This window comes from Ptychodera flava, chromosome 11 (assembly GCF_041260155.1).
Source record: "Ptychodera flava strain L36383 chromosome 11, AS_Pfla_20210202, whole genome shotgun sequence".
Lineage (NCBI taxonomy): Eukaryota > Metazoa > Hemichordata > Enteropneusta > Ptychoderidae > Ptychodera > Ptychodera flava.
The window spans coordinates 23,352,372-23,374,808 of record NC_091938.1 but is presented as its reverse complement, the minus strand read 5'-3'; the positions used below and the strand labels follow the sequence as shown (position 1 = coordinate 23,374,808).

The following is a 22,437-nucleotide window of genomic DNA, read 5'->3' as shown; positions in this document are numbered from 1 at the left end:
CTATGCCTGCTTGTTGTTGTAAGTTCAGAGTCCAAATGTACACAGCATAAAACCTCACTAGATTTGACGAAACTTTCTTCAGATATTGCTAATGACAGCCTGTAAGTGAACTTAAAATTGAAGATACGAACATATGACAATGATGAAAGACATTTAGACCTGGCACTACTGTAGAGCAATATAGCAGTAAATATAATCTTTGAGTGGGGAAGAAATTAATCTTTACAAACATTTAATCAGAAAACCGCGTCAGTGATATTTTTGTTGAATGTGTTCAGAAACTGTATCCATGATAATTCTCATCCATGCCAGTTTTAAAGCCCATTGTTGTATCTTTTTGCAAATTTTTCAATATGATATTTAAATTGAAGTGACAAGTTAAATTTTCTTTGTTTATTCTGTTAAAAATTCATGTTTTTCTCAACTTAGATTTTATAGCAAGTAAATAATTTTCGCATTGCAACTAAAGTATAGCCGCTGCAAATATATGCATAAGCGCCTGAATTAAATCGACCAAAACCATCATAAGGATTGAAATAGTGATATTTTCAAAAACAGCATTGCTTGATAATGGGAATACAATATATCTCTCCAAAGATTGAATGGCGTTTTTCCATTTCCCTCTCTTGAGGTCCAACTTTACCATAGAAAACAATGGGATTGGTCCAAACCACGGTGGTGAAAGGGTTAAAGTTAGTCCAGTAAGCCCAAATCTTTTACAGACAGTTGTAGCTCTGCCACCAGTATCAGGTCCATCCTCTCAGTTATTATGCAGTAACTATGTCATGAAAAACCATGCCCACCTGTATCTTGGATACACTACATGCAATAGTGACATTCCAACAATCTTCTGGATTCTTTTTCCAGGGGCCTGTCAATTTTCATGTCCATGGTCAAGGCTGGGGGATGTGCTGCAATGGCCTTCACATGGTAACCCTGGCTAATTTCCTCAATGACAGCAAAACTATCATATTCGATGGCAGTCAATTGCAGCCTGGTTTTGAGAGCTCCAAAAGACAGGTAAGTCTGTGAAATATCCAACCCCTAATGTCAGTTATTGTCCCTCAGTTAAAGCCCCACTATTAAGCTGTATCTTTTAGCATTATTTTTATGATTTGACTTTCAAACTAAAATAATTTTGTGAGAATGTACTAATATAGGTATGTGTATACACTTACCGGTATTATAAGCTACCCTCTGGGACTGTTTATGCAAATTTAGAACAAGATAAAAATTACACTGGTGTTAAATGCTTGCTCAAACATTAAATCGCAGCCACATGCGGAAAACTTCGCATATCTGCACTGAAATTTCTACATAACCGCACAGAGTAGTCCAATGTAATGCATGGGTGTAAATATTTGCTACTGTGACATTGTAGGTTTCCTTTGTAATGTTACCAATTTTTGAAATGGTGGGAAATCAAAATGACCTTTCAAATTTGGATTTACATGTCAAATGTTTCACAAAAGAATGGTTTCCTTATGCAGTAAATGCCCATATCCCTATAGAGGGTAGAATTCAGAGAAAACCAGGAGAGATAGGAAGGTATTTTGAGGTGAACAGATTTCAAGAGTTACAGCTGGTGTGAAAGTAGAAATTAAAAAGTTGCATCCTTTGCACAGCGTTTAATCAGCAAAACTGAGATACAGTTAATGTAATAAATAGTGCCTTGTGGTCCTCTTTAGAGAGAGTGTATATTGCTCTCACTGAGGCTAATATGATTTTCACGGAATGGGGCACATTGTTTTTCATGCGAAAAGTTTGAAGGTATGTTCTCAATATGTGGAATGTCTCCAGGCAGAGTTCATTCAACATCAGTAAATGCACCTTGGAGACGAATAGACTGGAAGATCCGTCACTAGAGGGCGTGTAGAGAGCGCCCTCAAGTGACGGATCTTTCAGTGTAGGAGACGTATAACTTTCTACAATCTTTGTTGCTCTGCTGCGTGCATAGGCTCATTTTAAAGCAGTACCGGTAGTCCAGAATCGCTGGTTTTCGGATTAGTAACTACTCCGCCTAATCAAACACCGGTCAGTTTCAGTGTAACATTTGCTTTATCACTGTCTGCACAAATTTATACCAACCGTTTATCACCTTTGGTGTACTAGAAAGAAATGGGATGCTACATACCAAACGTTCCGTATCAACTACCATGATTCGAGTGTGGTCCTAGAAAGCACTCAGTCTCGAGAAAGGTTTTGTAAATTTGACTGAAATTGCACACGGCTGAGTTATTTTAGTCCCCACGGACACCGTCCGGGGGGACTTATAGGTTTGGTCATGTCCGTGCGTCCGTCCGTCCGTCCGTCCGTCCGTCTGTGCGTCCGTCCGTTCACGCAGATATCTCAGAGACGCCTGGAGCGATTTCGTTCAAACTTGGTACAAGGATAGTACACTACCTCATACAGATGCACGTCGATTTGTTTCACAATGCGATCAAATTTGGCCGTGGTAGAGGACTTTTTAGTTTTCACCTCCATAGACTCCCATGTACCCCGGTATAAGGCAGACCATAGACTCCCATGTATAAGGCAGACCATAGACTCCCATGTATAAGGCAGACCATAGACTCCCATGTATAAGGCAGTCCATAGACTCCCATGTATAAGGCAGTCCATAGACTCCTATGTATAAGGCAGTCCATAGACTCCCATGTATAAGGCAGTCCATAGACTCCCATGTATAAGGCAGTCCATAGACTCCCATGTATAAGGCAGTCCATAGACTCCCATGTATAAGGCCAAGAAAAATAAAAATTTAGTTTCTCATCGTATTCATATTGCAAAAAGGATGCAGTGACTCAGTTTTTAGTCCCCACAGATAAAGTCCAGGGGCTCATAGATTGGGTCATGTCAGTCCGTGAGTCCATCCATGTGAGTCCATCCGTTCACGCAGATATCTCAGACACTTTGAAAAAATGTCATGTGACCTCGGTGACCTTTGACCTCAAATATACATATTTGTCCATAACTCAGTAACCACAAGTGGTAAACCTTTCATATATGGTATGATGGGACACCCTATGACGCCACATATTGTACCTCATTAATTATGTGCATATCTAATTTTGAGCGAGCCAATAGAGCTGGAGGTCTGATTTTTGGTATATAGGAATAACTTAGCAATACAATTTTTTTGACAAAATGTCACGTGACCTTGGTGACCTTTAACCTCAAATATACACATTTGTCCATAACTCAGTAATCACTAATGCTACACCCTTCATATTTGGTATGATGGGACACCTTATGACGCCACATATTGTACCTCATTAATTATGCACATATCTAATTTTGAGTGAGCGAATAGAGCTAGAGGTCTGATTTTTGGTATATAGGGATAACTTAGCAATACAATTTTTTGACAAAATGTCACGTGACCTTGGTGACCTTTGACCTCAAATATACATATTTGTCCATAACTCAGTAACCACAAGTGCTACACCCTTCATATATTGGCATGATGGGACACCTTATGACGCCACATATTGTACCTCATTAATTATGTGCATATCTAATTTTGAGCAAGCCAATAGAGGTAAATGTATGATTTTAGTATATAGGGATAGACTATAGGATAGAAATTTTTTGACAAAATGTCATGTGACCTCGATAACCTTTTACCTAAAATACACGATTATGTCAATAAATAAGTAACCACAAGTGCTATGTCCTTTATATTTAGTAGGATGGGAGACCTTATGACAACACATGCTTTACCTCGTTAATTATGCCCATATATAATTGTGGGCAAGCCAATAGAGCTAGAGGTCTGAATTTTGGCATATATGGATTAATTACAATACAATGTTTTTTTTCAAAATGTCACGTGACCTTGATGACCTATGACCTTGAATATGCATATATATGCATAACTCAGTAACCACAAGTTCTTTACGCTTCAATTTTGATAGGATAATAGACCTTAAGATGTCACATCTTGTACCTCATTTACTATGCACATATGTATTTCTTGGCTGGCCAATACAGCTAGAGGTTTGATCTTTTTTCCCGATTTAGAACCATAACTTAGACATGCCTCTTGTTTCAAATTGGGAACAATGACATAGACCTATGTGTCCATAGATCTGAACATATACACTTTAGTGATACTTCTTAATGACCTCATTTCCCTGCCACCTCAAGACTAATACTCCTATTACAAGTGGGGACTATGTCATTGTCAATGACTTGTTAGACCAAAAGTCTGCTTCATCTAATTTAAAGTAATTTTTCAAAGTAAGATATCATAGACAAGCTGTATAGTTGGTTGTTTAGACATGCCTTAGGGAGTAGAAAAAACTTGTGATTGACATGCAAAACAAGGATCTAAAGTTACAGCTACTGGCCCTTTGACAGGGCAAAGTTGAAGCGGCCATCTTTTGTCACATGATGAAAATATGTGTGACTGTGATGAAGTCACTTGGCTGACAAACAAAGTCTGAAAGTTATTGTATTGAAAACTTGGTTTTCAACAAATTACAGAAGATTTGCTGACGTCACAGTAAATTATTCCAAAAGTGCTTAAAGTTAATTGTATGTGTGTTGCAAACTTCGTGTTTGGTAGTACACCATAGATGGCAGCGTCAAAATGTGAACGTAGTTGACCCAAGGACCGAGGCATGTAATATACCATAGTGCTGACTGAGAAAACATTATCTACTGGGAAGAAATGAAAGAAGACCTTATAATAATGAAAATTACCAAAACTCCATCAAAAAATGGCATCCGCAATTTGCTACAGTCTATGCATGTAGTAAGTAGTCCATGATAACAATATATTCTGTTCATAATTATTTTTGTCTCATAGGGTTTTGTTGAGGTGTTCGGAACCTTGAAAGGCCAGATAAAGTCCAACAGAGGGACAGCCGATCTCTCAATTGTATGCACTCGTGGTCCAATGACAGAAGGTAGAATTATGCAGATATCAAATGAACACGCCAACGTGTTTTGGAATGAACAGACTGTAAGTAAATTTTCACAAGTGAAAGAATTCCTCTTTTAAACTGAGGATGATCAGATTTTGTTGAAGGTTACGATATAAATTTTGTTGCTTTTCAAATTCTCATGTGTGGTTTGAATCTTGTGCGGGGAGGGGATTTAAACATCCGGTATTTTAATTAAGACATAAAATTTTTACTTTCATTTTTAGCTACTATAGACTATAGTCTATAGAAGCTATTGGGATGGGTATCCATCCGGCATCTGTTGTCAGTCTGTATGTATGTAGTATGTGTGCATGTATGTATGTATGTCCGTTTGTGAAGCGTCCGTCCACTCAAATATCTTGAGAACAGCAGTACTTACTGATTTGATATTTGCTGTGTAGATGAAAAATATGATTATGAGAAACCAATTTTTTTCAATTTTTAGCTACTATAGACTATAGTCTATAGAAGCTATTGGGATGGGTATCCGTCCGGCGTCCGTCGTCAGTCTGTATGTATGTATGTATGTATGTATGTATGTATGTCCGTTTGTGAGGCGTCCGTCTACTCAAATATCTTGAGAACCGCAGTACTTACTGATTTGATATTTGTTGTGTAGATGAAAAATATGATTTTGAGAAACTTTTTTTTTTAATTTTTTGATATTGTTGAAAATAGGCAAATTAATGCCAAAAAAGGTGTTTTTGGTAAAAAATCTTCTTCTTCATAACCGCTGGTACACAGGTCCCTAGGGATAACCCAACTTAGATTTGTTCAAATTGTGATGAAATATGCAAATGTGTATTTTCAAGGAATTTTTTTGTCATTTTTGGTCAAAGTTTGACTTACATTGTATGTAATTCTTGTACTGTATAAACCCTATCAATTCACCCAGAAAAAAATAATTAATATGATTTTAAATAATTGAATTAATTAGGAAATCATCAAAGCAAAAATAATTTTAGTGTGGAATTATCAGAAAGTTCAACTTTTTTGACAGTTCATAGTGAATTGAGGATTAAAACATGTAAAGGCAACTTTCCTGAATCCCAACTTTGATATATTCTGAACCACCATTTATGTTATCTAAAAGAAATTGCTCATAATAGTTTGTCATGATAGGGTGGTCAAATACCGTAAATAGAGATAGAGAAAGTTCTAATTTCCATTTATGGTTGACTTGGTAAGGATAAAATAAGATTACTTTTTGAGGAAAAAATAGAGTGGTCAATTAAAAGAGTGGTCAAAGTGATAGGGTTTTTATGGTAAAGCTGGGCTGTAAGATTCCTCATGTGCTATTTATAGCAATTATGCAATCTGTGTAAACAGTGCAATGAAAGTGTAACATGATTCCTTATAATGCTTTTGATGACCTTGAACTTCTTAAGTTTCAAACATTTGTCTCTTCAGTGTGCTTTCTCTGAGTACGTACAGTCTCAACTTATTCAACAGAACTTACTTACAATGTTAACCCTTAAAGTGCCATAGACTTTCTATGCAATGCAACTGCCAGGCCAAGGACTTTTTGAATCCAACTTCTCAACATGTTACACCTTTTTTCAGACAGGTGCAGTTCATTTTCTGTGACAAGAAACCCTAACAACCCATTATTATTTCCAAAGCTCAGGATATGAAGAAGCTCTCTATGACAATGAAAAGTTTCAATTACACATTGAAGGGTAAAATTGGGCTAAAATGCTCGTTTTTTGTTCAAAATTCACTGAAAATGATAAAAAGTTTCTAAAAATGTAAAAAATTCATCATCGGCCTTCAAACTTGAATAAAATTTTCATGTTATGGAAAGACACAAATTCAGGTACACGATTTCAGCATCATGTAACATCATACGTAAATAATAAACAAAAACAAACAAACAATTAGTGTCTTTCAAAATAATACAAATGCTTCCAGTGCAAATGCATCTCTACAAAAATACAAATAATATTTTACATGCAGTACACTAAATGTAGATTGACAACTACTGTGTATGGAGCATCGGCATGATTGCATTGCCCAAGCATTGTCGTTTACTTGTCTATTGTATTTGTTTGTTTGTTTGTTTGTATTGTTTGCTTGTTAATATATTTTTATTTCTTCTAGTGGAAATGATTTTCCAGAGAAAAATTCAGTGTACATATCCAATTTGTAATCAGTTTACTATCTATCATATGATTTCTTGTTAGTGTTATTTAAAATTTGTCTTCAAAGTTAGAAGAAATCAATTATAGTCTTGTTTGCCTGTAAACACAAACAATTAATTTGCATACACAGAGACAACAAGGTTCCATATTGTACATGGAGGGGGTACCTATTGTGCAACACATGCACACAACTATAGGGCATATTCAACTGACTCTGTATAGTTTGAACCGCCTGTATAATTATAATGAAGAGTTGAAGACAAAAAACATATTTCACTAACCTTTTTATCGATTAATTTTGGTGTTTGACCCAACTTACATTAGTTTAATTCACGTACGCGTGTGTAACTATCTGTGGCTTATCGAGTCACGGACTCGTACTACCATACATACTAGTCAATCCGTTCGCAAAGTTTGATCACATTTTTTGACAAGCACGCCACAAAATCCGCCACGAAATGGAAAGAAACCACTAAGTATCGAGAAAAAAGTTTCATGTCCGTTTATTTCAGTTAAAAAATGCGTAACACGTAGGAAATGTCTCGCAATGTCAACAGTTCGGAACAACTATATTTCATTTACAAACTTGGTTGACTGTCATGGCCGTCTCGCTTCAGGACGGCGGGAGGTCAAATATCAACAGTTTAAAGGGGCTTTTTGGCAGTCAAACGCTTGAAAATTCACAAAATACACTTCAATTTAACCAAATCCTTACAAATTTCTCAATCTTGCATGTTTTGGACTTCAAAAACCTTAACCTCGGGTTCCATGTCAAGAGTTAGGCATCACACAGTGCCGCCATCTTGGCCGCCGATACGTTCGAAGTTCACTATCGCGATCGATTTGGTCACCAAATTGCGTCATTTTTCCGTAAAATATTCTCAAAAAAACTGTAAATCTATCATTTCTATCACCCAGAGGGCATTAGCTTGGCATAATATAGTCGTCTTCCGTGTCTACGGCATGGTAAAGCTTTCAAAACGTACGTACGTGTTTCGTTCAATGCACTGTGGCCGTATCCGCGTACGGGTGAAACTGCAGACCTGATTAAATATTCATGAAAACCGCTGACCTCTTTTCAAGAAAGTTCGCATAAATTACTGGAATTTTCAATTGTTAGGCTGCATGATGTCATTATTTTAGTCCTTATATGGTACTAAACTGGGTTCAAAGGGTCAGGAATACCCTCCTTCTGGCTGAGTTCGGCAAAGCATAGCTAAGTTAGGCATAAGCATAGAACACAATCACTGTCGGTTTATATACCAACGTGGCGCTGAGAGCGAGAATGCCGTGTCGGTTTATAAACCGACGCGGCACTTTAAGGGTTAATTTGAAAGTTAAAATGTGCTTGGTTAATAGGATGAAAATACTGATAATAAACGATAACCAGCTCAAGATTCTTTATAACCTGACAGATACATGTATGCTGTTTTTTTTATGACGTAAATCTTGATTTAAGCAAGTCTTGTTTACTTTAATTAGAATGTAATTAACTCTCGTTTATTGCTATTATAGACTAATATAGTCTGATGAAATATGCAAATCTGTATTTTTACGGAATTTTTTTCCATTTTTGGTCAGGCCATCCTGAAATGAGCTATCAAAGATATCCACCTTCTTCATCAATACATGTGTCACAAAAGGTTATTCTCTACATAACACAGCAGAGCTCTGTCAACTGTTGAGTCGCTTGTTTTTTCAAAACCGCTGGTCAGACAGCTTTAATATTGGTTTACATGTCCCTAGGATGACCTTAGTGAGATAATTTCATACCGTCAGGAAATACTTAATTTTGTATCCATGTCTATAGTAGCTTCAGGGACTTTGGCCCTATGTTTTGATATTGTTGAAATATGCAAATTAGTGCCAAAAATGCGTTTTTGGTAAAATCTTCAGAATCTTCTTCATAACCGCTGGTCAGACAGCTTTGTTATTTGGTATACAGGTCCCTAGGGACAACCCAACTTAGATTTGTTCAAATTGTGATGAAATAGGCAAATCTACATTTTTAAGGAATTTTTTGGTCATTTTTGGTCAATATTTCATCAAATCGCTCATCTGACAGCTTTGATATTTGGTATACAGGTTCCTACAGATAAACCTAATATGATATATTGAATATATGATGAAATCTGCAATTTTGTATTTTTGGTGCAATTTTTGCTATTTTTGGTCAAAAAATGTGTTTCTCAAAAACTACCTGTCTGATGCCTTTGAATACAGGTTCCTAGGCTTTATCTTAATGTAATATATTGAAATTATGATGAAATCTTCAATTGTGATTTTCAGCAATTTTGCCATTTTTGGTTCTAGCCATCCTGAAATGAGCTATCAAAGATATTCACCTTCTTCATCAATACATGTGTCACAAAAAGTTATTCTCTACATAACACAGCAGAGCTCTGTCAACTGTTGGGTCACTTTTTTTTTCAAAACCGCTGGTCAGACAGCTTTAATATTTGGTTTACAGGTCCCTAGGATGACCTTAGTGAGATAATTTCATACAGTCAGGAAATAGTTAATTTTGTATCCACTTTTATAGTAGCTTCAGGGACTTTGGCACTATTTTTATTTGAGTTACGGTAAGTCTGTTAGCATTTTTGATTTCTTCAACCATTTTCACAAGATGACACAAGAAATATGTATCATCATAAAGCTACATAACAATAGAATGTGCCTCTGAAACAAATGTTGGACTCTAAAATTTTTACAATGCTTTCCATGCAGAGCTTCTGTGAAAGCTATAAACAGAGTGTATAGTGGTCTTTTTAAATTTCAAATATGGATAAATTTTGGGCTATTTGTTCCTCTATTCCAAACCTCGCAGGGTAACACATGACTTTTATTCTTGATCATAAAAGAGAATGGTTGAAAGTTTTCTTAAGGCAAACATTTACGGTTTTGTTTTCAAGGCATACATTGCCTTGTGAAAGAAATCAAATTTTCAGTTTAGTTTATTCTTTGAATTTTCACTTGCAAATCTAATGGCGAATTGTATTTAAAATCACTATTGAACAGAAAAAGCTGCACTCGAGTTTACAAAACAGTGAGAATAACTTGTTGCCATCGAAGTTCTATTTTGTTCAACAAATGAATGCACTTCCAATATGTCACTGATTTGCCATTGTTCTGTCTATTGACCACAGGGAACACTGTTCGGGAGCTTTGCGGCAAACAATTGGGAATGGGAGAGAAAAGACTTCCCCTCACCGATGGTCAGCAGGTGGACTCACCTCATGGTAAGTACATTCATTCAAGCAAAAAGTATGGAGTTGCATCCTTTCTGCCCTGTCATACTCACCAATAGCAACCCGTATCCAAATATATGGCCCCCTCGTGTCAAAGCCTTTTGACAGATTTAGTATGAAGTTCCATCAATTTTAGCTTTCAATATATTTTCTGTCGTTTCTTTTGTCTTTGCTGCAATGCTGCCTATTTTGCCACCAATTTACTCATTTTTCAAAAGAAAACAGAGAATAAATTATCAAAAGCTACAGGTATTGTTCCTTTAACTCGTCCATGACAAGAATTATTTCAGAGTTTTCATTTAAGCTGCATCTGTGTGAGAAAAAGCAGAATACAGTATTTTAAGTAACATCTGCCAAGTGTTAAAAATTATGTTTAGTATAATATGTTTCTTTGTTTTTCATCATAAAATGAAGCCATAATTCCTGTCACAGCTTGGGTATTGTCGAGAGTTGCAATATGCAAGGTATACATGAGCTGTTAAGAGAGTGGTATATGGAATGAATCAAGTGATACCCATCTGTGAAGGGGGTTATTGCTGTTATATCAACACTTCTGTGTATGGCATTAAGGTATTATTACACCTCACTCGTTCAGCGTGCACTGCCATTGGTTAAACATGACTCACATGACATGTAAAAGAACGTGAAGAACGTGATGATGCCCTCTGCGAACTTGATGATGCCCTCTGCATTTGATATTACATGGATGACGTCATTTTACTTACTGCGCGTCCTTTCTGCGCACAAAAAATTGTCGTTCGCTTGTACTTGCTACTAGCGCTGCGAAACGTCATGCAGAGCTGTCACCGGCACAGTTAGATGATATTTTGATGCAAGTAAACAGTAAACAAACGAAATGGCAACAATTAAGGAATGCAATTTCTGTGTTCAGCGACTATGCAAGCAACAAATTTGGATACGCGACCGAGGAGATCGGCAAACTTTCAGCGGCAACCCTAGACTTGGCACTGACAACATTTTATGCTGAGGTCCGGACTCATGCAGAAAGGCGAACTGTACTCGAAGAAGTTTGTTCGGTGTAATAAAAATATAACACATGAGAGCGAGGGCAAGATCGCGATTTATTGCCTGCCCAAGGGATGGTGGTCATGATCGAAATATTGATGATGCCCGAGCCGTATTTAAGTATGTACCTCGAAAGTGAAGACTTAAACGTTTGCTCTAAGGGACGATTCAGAATTTACTTCCAGGGGGGGGGGGGGGGGTGGAGGATTTTCTATTTTCTGGGTGATTTTTTTCCACGGCCCCCCCCCCTAGTAAATTATAGAAAAAATCTATGCCCCCCCCTCATCTTTCGTGTTTTTTTTTCCATGGCCCCCCCCTAATATATACATGCATGCTTATCCACTATAGACATATCCAGTCTAACAAGTTGCAGGAACTGTAGTGGACATTTAATCGATGATATAACAAATCATTTCAGGGTTATGTGACTATAAAAAGAATGATTTGCAGGGACTGCAAGTGGCACACTTTTGGAAAGGGTAGCAATAAACATATCTGGTTGTAAATTTCTGAAGAAAAGTTAATTACTAAATATGATACGTTTTTCGTTATGTCTCACTGATACATATGATGCACACAAAGACAAGCAAAGATGTCAGTTAGAAATGGTGAAGAGGAAATCAGAGGAGCAGATAATTGGCAAAGTGATATATATCTAGAAGTTTAATTGTACATCATTTGCAGATATCCAGATATTTCTGGAAAGTAAGATGTACATGTACATGCACAAGTTCAGCATACATTTTCATTTGATGATGCTGAATGCAGACTCACGGTGAAAGTTTTAAACATTAGGAATGAAAATTGGTGAAAGCCAACTTGTTTTTAATTTTCTCTTTTTTTCTAATTTGGTTGTCATAAAACCAAGTAGCTGCCACGGAAAGCAACAATGCTGAGGAATATTTTAGATCATTTCTTGAACAAAACACCTTATCAAAACATGAATTCACATGTTATTCTGCTCATTCCATTAACAATCCAATGTTCATATTAAGGATGTCGATCGGAAAAAGTAAAAGTAATGTCAATTTTTTGAAATGGGGTTTTTTGAATACCTACATATGACAGTAGTCCAAAACTGTGAAAAAAAGACGGGGTCACCGCGCTTTATTTTTCTTAAAATGACATTAAAAATTCACGGTTTTTCACAAAATCACTAAAAATCACTAAAACAGGTTATCATTTTCATATTTATATCATGATTGCATTTTTCACGTTTACGCTATAAAAGAAAAAAAAATTATAAACTTAAGCTACTTTGAAGATTTTACTTGCATTAAAATTTAGCTAAAAAGTCACGATATTTATTTTTTAACCAAAATTGCAACAAATATGCCCAAAATTTTAGGAATGGGAGAGGGTAATTTATTAATTATTGATAGTTTCTACTAATGTCAAATTTCTCAAACTTCGCTAAATAATAGCTCTTTTTGTGATTTTTTTCAAAACCACATTTTGTTCAGTAGGTCACCGAGCTCGATTTTTCACAATTTTGCAAAATGTATCCAGGATTTATAGTTCTGACGATAAACCATGCTCTCCCGAATTCGTCGCGCGCGGGCGCTCTTCAAATGACCTGCAGTGGCCTTTTCCAGGCCTGGTCATGATTCAAGCCTACCAGTAAACTTTAATGAGAGGGAAATGACAGAACAAAGCAAGACTTTCAGGTTCTTCTACTTTTTAGAGTCTATATATAAACTTATTGCCATGACGCTTATCGGTGGGGATTAGGTTGACTTCGCTGCAGGCTTAGTTGTCACACACTACGTGGAGCCAGGCCGAGGCTCGAGGCCGTGGATCGTTCCCCAATACACGATCAATCGTAAGCCAAGCCCACAACTGACACAAGTGTCAAGTTTTTCGGCTAGTACATTCAAATTGACAATGCAGCGGCCATTCTTCCATTCTCCGGTAGGTCTACTAGCGACACTTTCATTGGATTATAACACGACTCCTCTTGTTACAATCAGACCTCACACTTCTGACTATACGCTGTACAGGCTACGGTCATGTTGCATTCTTTTATCTCTTTGCTGAATTCTCGTACTTCCAGCGTGTTTGAGGGCACGCTGAACATTTTTTTCTCGTCGCGATTTTTCTCCGCGAGATAGAAATTTTCCTTTACCTGCAGACGACATTTTGTACAACCATAGACCCTCGAGAAAAACACTCGAGGGTCTATGGTACAACGCGTAAACGTTCGAAACGTCACTATGCGCGCGTGCTTACTATGGATACATTTCTGCGCGGAAATCGGCGCAGTACGCTAATATTTTTCCGATCGTACATCCTTAAAATGCAGATAACCCTGTGTCAGTCAAAGTTCACATTTTGTCAGCAGTATTTTTCAAATTGACAGAGCATTCATATTTCAAATTTTTTTAACAAACTTTAATCTTAAAATAGTCATGATGCGCATGTTTTCAGAAACCTTTTCTGCCAGCCGCCACTGAGAAATCTTTGATTATACATATCAGAATGAATGGGACACAAAAGTATTAGCATCAATACACAATGTGTAAGCCTATCCATATTTCTCCTAGCCTCATACACACTGAGATCACTTCTTGGACTACAGCAAATTTCTTGTGTACACAATATTTCAACAATCCAACACCATAGCATTGATGCAGAGACAGGATTATTGGAAAATCAACCCTTTTATAAATTTTTTTGTAAATTTCACCATATATTTTTGACAGTAATACATATATTTTTATTTTCAACATTAAAAACTATTCGCTGAAAAGCAACTTGAAGATGAGACGGCCATAAATTTATTTTCAAAAAAGTTTATAGTAGATGTAAGCACTGTAAAAGTTATGTAGAACATTTAAAAAATTTAGAAAGGGTAAAATTGATGAGAAGAAACATAGAAAAAGGAACAGAAAAGAAGAGAGGATAAAAATACCAGGACTATGACTGGTTAAAGTTGCTCTTGAGTGGGAACCTTCAAATTTAAACGTAAAAGAATTAGATAATACCTTGATAAACATAAATTACCAAAACAAAAAAAATTGAAAGCTGAAAAAGTTCAAATTATAACTGCACATATACATGCACAACCTTCATTCAATTTAAGAAAACTGTCAGGGAAAGATGTAACAACTTATGTCACAGATGAGTCAGAGTCAGATAGCAGTGACTCTGAATTGGAAATCTCTGTCAATGGAGTCATTGAGAGTGATGATGATGGTGTTGGTTCTGAATATAATAGTGACACAGACACTGAACTGACGAAATCCCAGAGAACCAACGTGACCATGTTACTTTAGAAGTGGCAGAGTAGCAAGTCGTTTTGTTTTGAATTAAGGTGGAGCTGCATGTTGCCAACACAGTTTTTTTCAAAGCAATATTTCTCATCAAAGATGACAAGGAAACCCCCTCATACCATATATTTTCAAAAGCAGAGACTCTAAAGTTTAGTATGGTAGCAGTAGTTACTCAAAGGATGAAGTGGGTGTATATTTGGGGTAAAAAACCTCAATTTTGGTATTAATGATAAAAATTAATTTAAGTCAAAAACTAGACAGTATTTTCTGAAATGTAATATTTCACTTGAAAGGAGAGTATATGTAGAATAAAACGACTATTTTATTTGGCATTATCCATCCTCATTTTAAAATTGTAGGGGTTTAAAGACTGACACTCTAATAATTGATTAAAATCATGATCACAAAATTAAAATGCCTCTTATTCAAAATGCCTCTTTTTAAAAATGTAAGAGCTTTATTGCCAAACAAAACCAATTGATAGTCGTTTTGTTATATAGCATTTAAAAAACATAATGTGAAATTTCAGAAAATTTGACCCAGTCGGAGTGGAGTTATATTCTTCGGAAATTTTGAAATTGGGAGGCAAAAGAAGCCAAGAAATCGGGTGATTTGCATACATTTGCACAAATTAACACTTCTTTATCATGCAACTTTACACTGCTTTACAAGCTACAAGGTAAACCCAACCTGATGATGCTGAATATTTGCTGTAATTTTTAGCATTTGTTCAATGTTCATCTCTGTGTATCAGCATTTGTTTGTTATTCTATCACTACATAGAACACCCAATGCTGTATTTAGCAACATACCAGTGTGAACATAATGACCATTGTTATTGTTGATAAATGAATTCTAGCCTGGACTTGATTCGAGATCTCTTTTCAACAAAACACCCCGACTGTTTACTGTATGGTTTTGTTGACATGCTAAATACTGGACATTTCATGACGCTTCAGGGAGGAGAACAAGATACTGCAGTAGATGCATAAAACAAACCACTGTGAATATTACCGAATTTGGCAGCTAAAGGAGTTTAACTAAACACGTTGAGTTTATCTGTCACCCAGGTAGCATCTATGGTTCTCTTTTGTAGAGATCAGAAATTCTGGGCAAATATTGAATTGATGATTTTTTTCCTTGGCCCCCCTAAAAGATTGTGGTATTTTTGTCTGGCCCCTAAATTTTCTTGGGAAAAATGGGGGCCCCCCCTGAAAATCCTCCACCCCCCCCCCCCCCCCCCCCCTGGAAGTAAATTCTGAATCGTCCCTAACTTTCCTCAAGGAATCTTTCAATCATTCTCTTTCAAAATCAGAATAAAATAGAGGGTCACAGTGCAAATTTTGGTACTAGAGAAACAAATTTCCCAAGATTTACCGATATTTGAAATTCAAAATGGCCGCCATCCCTGTGTTAACTCTATGGAGAAAAATAAAAATTTTCGAATTTCGAAAAACTAAGCCATGGAAAAGTTTTCTTTCACCAAGAGCTTTAAAATGAACCCCCACATGTGGTATATCAGAAGAGAATTGTAAAAGTTTGAGAGTCCGAATGTCTGTCCCTGAGGTGCGCTCTACCTTAAGAACTGTTAAGCCTGTAGTTTTAGCAAGAAAAAACTGGAGAAAAGCAGAATCAAATATTTAGAAATTGTCATCAAAGAGAAAGTCAATGCCTTGAACTAAGCATTGTTGACACAAAGGATTTATAACAGGCTTAGTATTACTTGGCTTTGGCAGTGGAAGCAATGCAGACTACAAAAAGTGACAATACTGATCTGGCAAAAACACAAGCCAAAATTTTCTATAGTATAAGCAAGATTCTAAACATCACTACTCTTAATTATCTTGAAGTATTTAATCATTGAACTGGTTGTAGTATTGGGTTTTCCTGTAATCTAAATGCTTTTGGTGTTCACATTAAACTTCTATGCTTGTTGAGGGGCCTCTTTTAGCACTATAACAGTTTTTTTACCATGGTCAGTGTGAGCTTGTTGTCCAATGGAAATGACACATTGGTGAGACCGGCACACTGATGTAATAAAATCAGGTATTCGCATGCAAAACAATTGTGTGTACGTATGGAGTGTAGACTCATAATGCACAATATATTTTAGAATTAACATGGGTATATCATTCCATGAAAGATGAAAATCTGAAAATATGTAGAAGATTTTGTCTGTGGAAGTAAAGTACAAACCTCAAGTGATGTTACACAAAAATTAAAAAGTGAACTTGTATACAGACAGGTGCCTCTCATGGTATGTGCAATTCTATGGTGGTCAGGATTTGACATACAATTTTTTCCAAAAAGCCACTCATGCGAGTCATTGACTTGTTCTGTTTTCCCACACTGCCAGGTTAAACAGATGCTCGAGACTGGAACCTGTGATCTACCAAAGTACGAGGACATCTACCAGATGTCCATGGCTCTGAACGGCGTCTTCATCGACCATCTCGCAAAAGCGGGACATGAAGGAGCCAAGAACGGTGTCTGCCCGGTCACATAGAGGGCTGTCATTGAGACATCAGGGTCCAATGCCAATAGTTAGCTACAACAGTCATGAACACTGGGGCTGCATAAAAATAAAACAAAAACAAAAAGACAAAACACGTCATTCCTTCTATTATATTTTTTCTTTCTCTTTCTCCCTATTTCATCTGACCAATGCCAAATAGTCTACCATTGGAACTGTAAAAAGCCTCTAAATAGCGTGCCAGTACTAGGCAGTGTTATGGCAATGTAAAATTTTGAATTCACATGTACCATATCAAAGAAAAATAAGGATTTTTATTATTGAAAGGCAAAAATTGCATTCCATTCCTACAGTTTCATAATAATATTTTTTGAGCTCTGGAAAGAAATATTTCATTGATTTCAGCAATGAAGCATTGTCAGAATTATAATTTATATAATTATATTTGGGATAAGGGTTTTCTAGAATAATCCTGGTACATAGTCTTGTGCAGTCTATAAATATTCTTAGACTCATAAGAGGCAATAGCTCTTGGTTTTAGTATCTTTTCTTCATTTTGTATCTTCAGTACAACTCTGGTTTTTTTGTATGTTCTACATATTGAAACAGTTATTACAAAGGGAGAAAGTCGTCATCTTTTGACATTATTTTAGTTACTTAATACGATTCTCGTGAGTGGCTTGTCTGGTTGTTGTGCTCACTGACACATGCTGAATTGTCAGTCGTCACATCTGTAGTCCCTGCTTGTAGATACCACAATAAATGCTTCTGATTCAATGACTTAACCCTTTGAGTGCTGTACCTTTATTGCAACATTTTACCAATTTTTATGAATTTTTCTGTAATTTTTGTGATAGTTTTGGACCAAATAGACATCACATTTCGTCGACTTCAGTTTCTTGTAATTATTTTTGCAAAAATCTGGAAAAATAAACCTGGGTATATATTACAAGGCGGCAAAAATTGACTTCAGTGGTGAAAGGGTTAATTTATGGTACATACCAGAAATTACATCACCAGCATATTTGCATGTTATGTGCACATGCAAGGTGTGAGGGGAGCTCTGATAATTGACAGTTCAACAGGTTTCCGTGAGCAGAACAACATAAATAATTTCTCAGAGGAAACAAAAAATGAATGAAACAATTTTGAAAAGATAGCAACCGTGTACCTTTAACGTCAGACACAACAAAACGCACTGTTTACAGATCGCTCCATTCTGTTATCCTGAAGTTATTATCTTTGGCAATTTATTTTGCCTTCAATTGAATACAGGAATCAACTGAAGAACTCAGGGGGGCCTATGCCTGTAGTGAAAACAATCAGATTTCTCAGGGGTCCTCCCGCAGGTTTTGTCAAGCAGCTGGACCCCCTAGGATTATGTTGATTTGTTAAAGGTAGTTTAACAAATCAAAATAATCAAAATAATCAAAATTAGGCCCAGTTTTCTTTGGTAACAGATTCCTTACTTACTCTCTGACTTTGTTGAAATAAATACAAACTTTTCCAGCTCGACAGTGATGCTTGTGAGTGTTTTGAATGCACTGTCAGAACAGAACATGAATTTGTCGAGAATAATTGTCCACATCCCGTGCACATATTCAAGCTTTACTGACAGGCTGAATAGCATATATTTCAACTCACTCAGGGCAGAAACTGAGAGTATAAAGTTAATACATGTAAACAAATAACCAGTAAAAATTAAAACGACCAGATATATACCGGCCATTTAAAACTATTTTCCATCAAAGTCTATTCACTGATATATCACTTTGAAAGCACCTCTCCTGTTTATGCTCCAGTCAGAAAAAAATTAAATCACATAGGTCACAACATGTCGACGCAAAACTGCTTTCTCAGACTCTGTACTTTGTCCAATGTTCCTTCCATGACCAATATCTGTCATACACATTGAAGATTAGGGTTTTGTCAGTCTTTGGGTTGTGCAATGATTTATTTGGCACATCAGTAGTGTTACCGGCCGTCAAACAAGTTTTCGACTCGATTAGCATGAGTAGATCATCAGTGTAAGTTATGTTGCTGAAGAGAGAGCGTGAAAGTCTGTTGTTTTCCTTTCAAATGCAATACAATTTAATGTTCTGATTACAGGTGTACGTGACCTTCCTATTTTCAAAATTATTTCAAATTTTTTCTTTTAAAATCCATAAAATGGGGCTTCACCAAGGTCACACATTGATAATTCTGTTGAACAATGGAAATCAATAGCGTTAGCCCCATTTTAAATTAATGCAAGGATTGTCTTCAAGTAAATTGTTTTTCTTTCTTCTGTAGTCAGAAGCAATGTGACATGTTGTTTCTGTTTACATGAATATCCACACCTCTTTATATTGCCAAAAAAAATGATGCACATAAACCTACGCATGTACACACTCAGACGGTTAGTGGAGCTCTTATGCACTGCTGATGTACAATGTTACATTCTTTCATTCAAACCCCACCCCCACCCCTGAGAAAGCAAAGCTGTTAATGACAATTTTTGTCTTTACATTACATTTGCCATCATTCTTGGATGACCATTTGATGTTATTGTTTTTTGGTAACCAGGACACTGCAACTGAATGTCCACAGTGTCCAGTGTGAGAGCTATGTAGACTTTCATGAAAACACAATCCCTCCACACACAGGGACTGTGATGAAAAGCAACAAACAGGTCGCGACATCTAAACAATCGCCTACAACAGCAGAGCATCACTAAACCCTGGGTAACACGTGTCAGCAAGTTTGGATTCCATTTTCCATACACCTGTGATTTTGTTCGTTCATATTTATTAATTAAATGAGAAAATCTAAGAGCCTGACCAAGTGTGAATATAAGCTTATATATATATATATATATATATATATATATATATATATATATATATACTGTATCAGCATCAGGTTTCATCCGGACACCCAAATTTTGTATGAACCATTATACTGTATCAGCATCAGGTTTCATCCGGACACCCAAATTTTGTATGAACCATTAAAGGGCCAGTAATTCTAACTTTTGATTTTTTCACAAAATTGTTATTAATGTCAATCATAATTTCTTTTTCTACTCCCCAAAGTATGTTTATACACAATGTATTCATCTTGTCAACTCGGCCTGTACATATGTAAACTGCATTGTTATTTTGAAAAGTGAATTCTCTTCCGGACTAGAATTCAAATGTAAACAATAACAGTGCATTTTACACATATAGATGCTTATGTTGACAAGCTAAACAGTGGGCATTTTGCGGAGCAGAATAAGAACTTGCCACTGACATACAAAATGAAAATAGTGAAAAAACTCCTCAAAAGTCAACATTACTGGCCCTTTAAGGACAAGAATTTAGACAACGCTTTTGTTGATAAGAAGGTTCAGCAATGTTTAACCAAAAGTTTCTTTCCTCTCTTCCTTCATTGTATGTATCAGATTTGTATCATGCAGTTGATGTTGAACAAGAAATTGTGATTTATTAGTTTTGGGTTTTTTTTCAAGTGGCAATAGAATGAGCCTGGTCTTTACTGCCGTTCCATTGGTTGGATTTGGATACTGTGAAATGCAAGGCCCACATCACGTCAACTTTTTGGTTTCAGTTTTAGTTCACATCACTTCGCCAAAATGTCAACACGGTCTGACACACAGCAGACAATGACGGTTTTGACGGAGCATACTTCAAATCAGCATTTGAGGATGAATTAGGGATGTTCAGTAATTGAACAGATTCTTTTGTCTCCAAGCCCACTAAGTATCACAACCATGTCTGTTATAGAAGAGGGGTTGGTGGACTATGGCTGATGTTAGGAATATATTATTATTAAATTAATCACACCTCATTAAGGTAGTGTGTGCCTCGAAAGTAAAAAGACAAACTTTTGCTCAAACTTTCCTTAAGGAATCTTTCAACCACTCTCTTTCAAAATCATGAAGTTTGAGTATCAGTAAATCTTGGGTTATTTGTTTCTCAAGTACCAAAGTTTACACGGTGATCCCCAATTTTTATCCTTGATTTTGAGAGGAATAGTTGAGAGATTGGTTAAGGAAAGTTTGAGCAAAAGATTAAATCTTTCACTTTCAAGACGCATATTACCTTAAGAGTAGGAAGAATGCAATAACGTTGTAAACACAATATTGTGCACAATATCCCATGCTATTGTTGACAAATGTATTGCGACAGATTCAGAGTCCGAAAATCTGTCCCCGGGAATGTGTTCAACCCCAACATACAGAACATTACTGAAAAATTCTTCATAAGTTACAGCTGATCGAACTTTAATCAGTTCACTGTGTATTTTGAATGAAATTTGAATGGGTGTTATACTGTACCATGTATTTCTATCAGAGCTGCAATCAGGGAGCAATGGAGATTCTATCTGTATATTTTGTATCAATGGTCTATTTCAGAGATTTGTTAATTCAGGTCTTTCTTTTTTTTCGAAAATAAAATCATTGTTAGACATGACACCAAGCTCCGAGTCTCTATTTTGATTTGGTGCCATGCATGTTGCAGTGGATGTGTCAGCGAAATGCATGGAAGTATTAAATGGATGAGTTACTAGGTGTTACATTGTCAAATATCTGCAAACACCCTTAATTTTAGCTCTCCGTATCAGTGAGAGCTTATTTGATCAGCCTGATTCGGTGTCTGTTGTCTGAATGTATGTCTGTCCGCCGACCTGAAATACTCTGGAGGTACTGGGTGTGTAACAATTCAATATTTGGTGTGCAGATGCATCATGGGTTGTAGTTCGAACTTGTTCAAATAAAAATGCAAGTGTCTAAAATATGCAAATGAGATTGAATGTGGTGAAAACTCTATAGAACTTTGAAAGAACTGGCCACATTGCTCTGCTATTTAATAAGTAGTTACCTTAGAATTTTTAACATAATGACCGTAGGTCATTATGTTATTAAGATGGGGTTGAGTGGGATGTCGGACAGTGTCCATTTTCCGTAAACGACAAAAAGTCAAAAACCGCTGAACAGACTGCATTGATATTTGGTACAGATATTCAGACTGGTTCCGATTCCGAAAAATGGAGCCAAACTGAGCAGGTTAGATAGTTTTGGGAAATTTCTTAGGGGTCTTTCATATATGTAGTTTTGGAATGTACACCAATCCTGCACTGTGGACTGTTTTATGAGTTGTGGAACAGAAATGAGGTTTTGATGAATGTTAGAAATATGCAGGATGGCTGATTCGAAGTATAAGGCTGCGTTCAAAAAAGTGGTGAGGGGGGGCTGGAGGAATTCAGGGGGGGGATTCGAAATTTTTTGGGGTAGTCGAGGGGGGACTTGAAAGTTTTGCTCTGCCTATAGGGGGACCTGAAAATATTTTGACTCCCAACATTTTG

The 22,437-nt window shown here is 36.4% G+C and overlaps 1 protein-coding gene across 2 annotated transcripts in view; it reads left to right on the top strand.

Annotated features, from left to right (window-relative positions):
- The window catches only part of LOC139143864 (uncharacterized), a 158,977-nt gene extending 137,432 nt beyond the window's left edge, over positions 1-21,545 (top strand). For both annotated transcript variants that reach the window (XM_070714447.1, XM_070714446.1), the window contains exons 9-13: positions 868-1,020; positions 4,814-4,969; positions 10,219-10,311; positions 16,975-19,992; positions 20,047-21,545. In XM_070714447.1, the coding sequence (XP_070570548.1) occupies positions 868-1,020; positions 4,814-4,969; positions 10,219-10,311; positions 16,975-17,124 (552 nt within the window). In that variant the 3' untranslated portion in view covers positions 17,125-19,992; positions 20,047-21,545. The remainder of the gene's footprint in view (positions 1-867; positions 1,021-4,813; positions 4,970-10,218; positions 10,312-16,974; positions 19,993-20,046) is intronic.
- Positions 21,546-22,437: the final 892 nt, after the last annotated feature.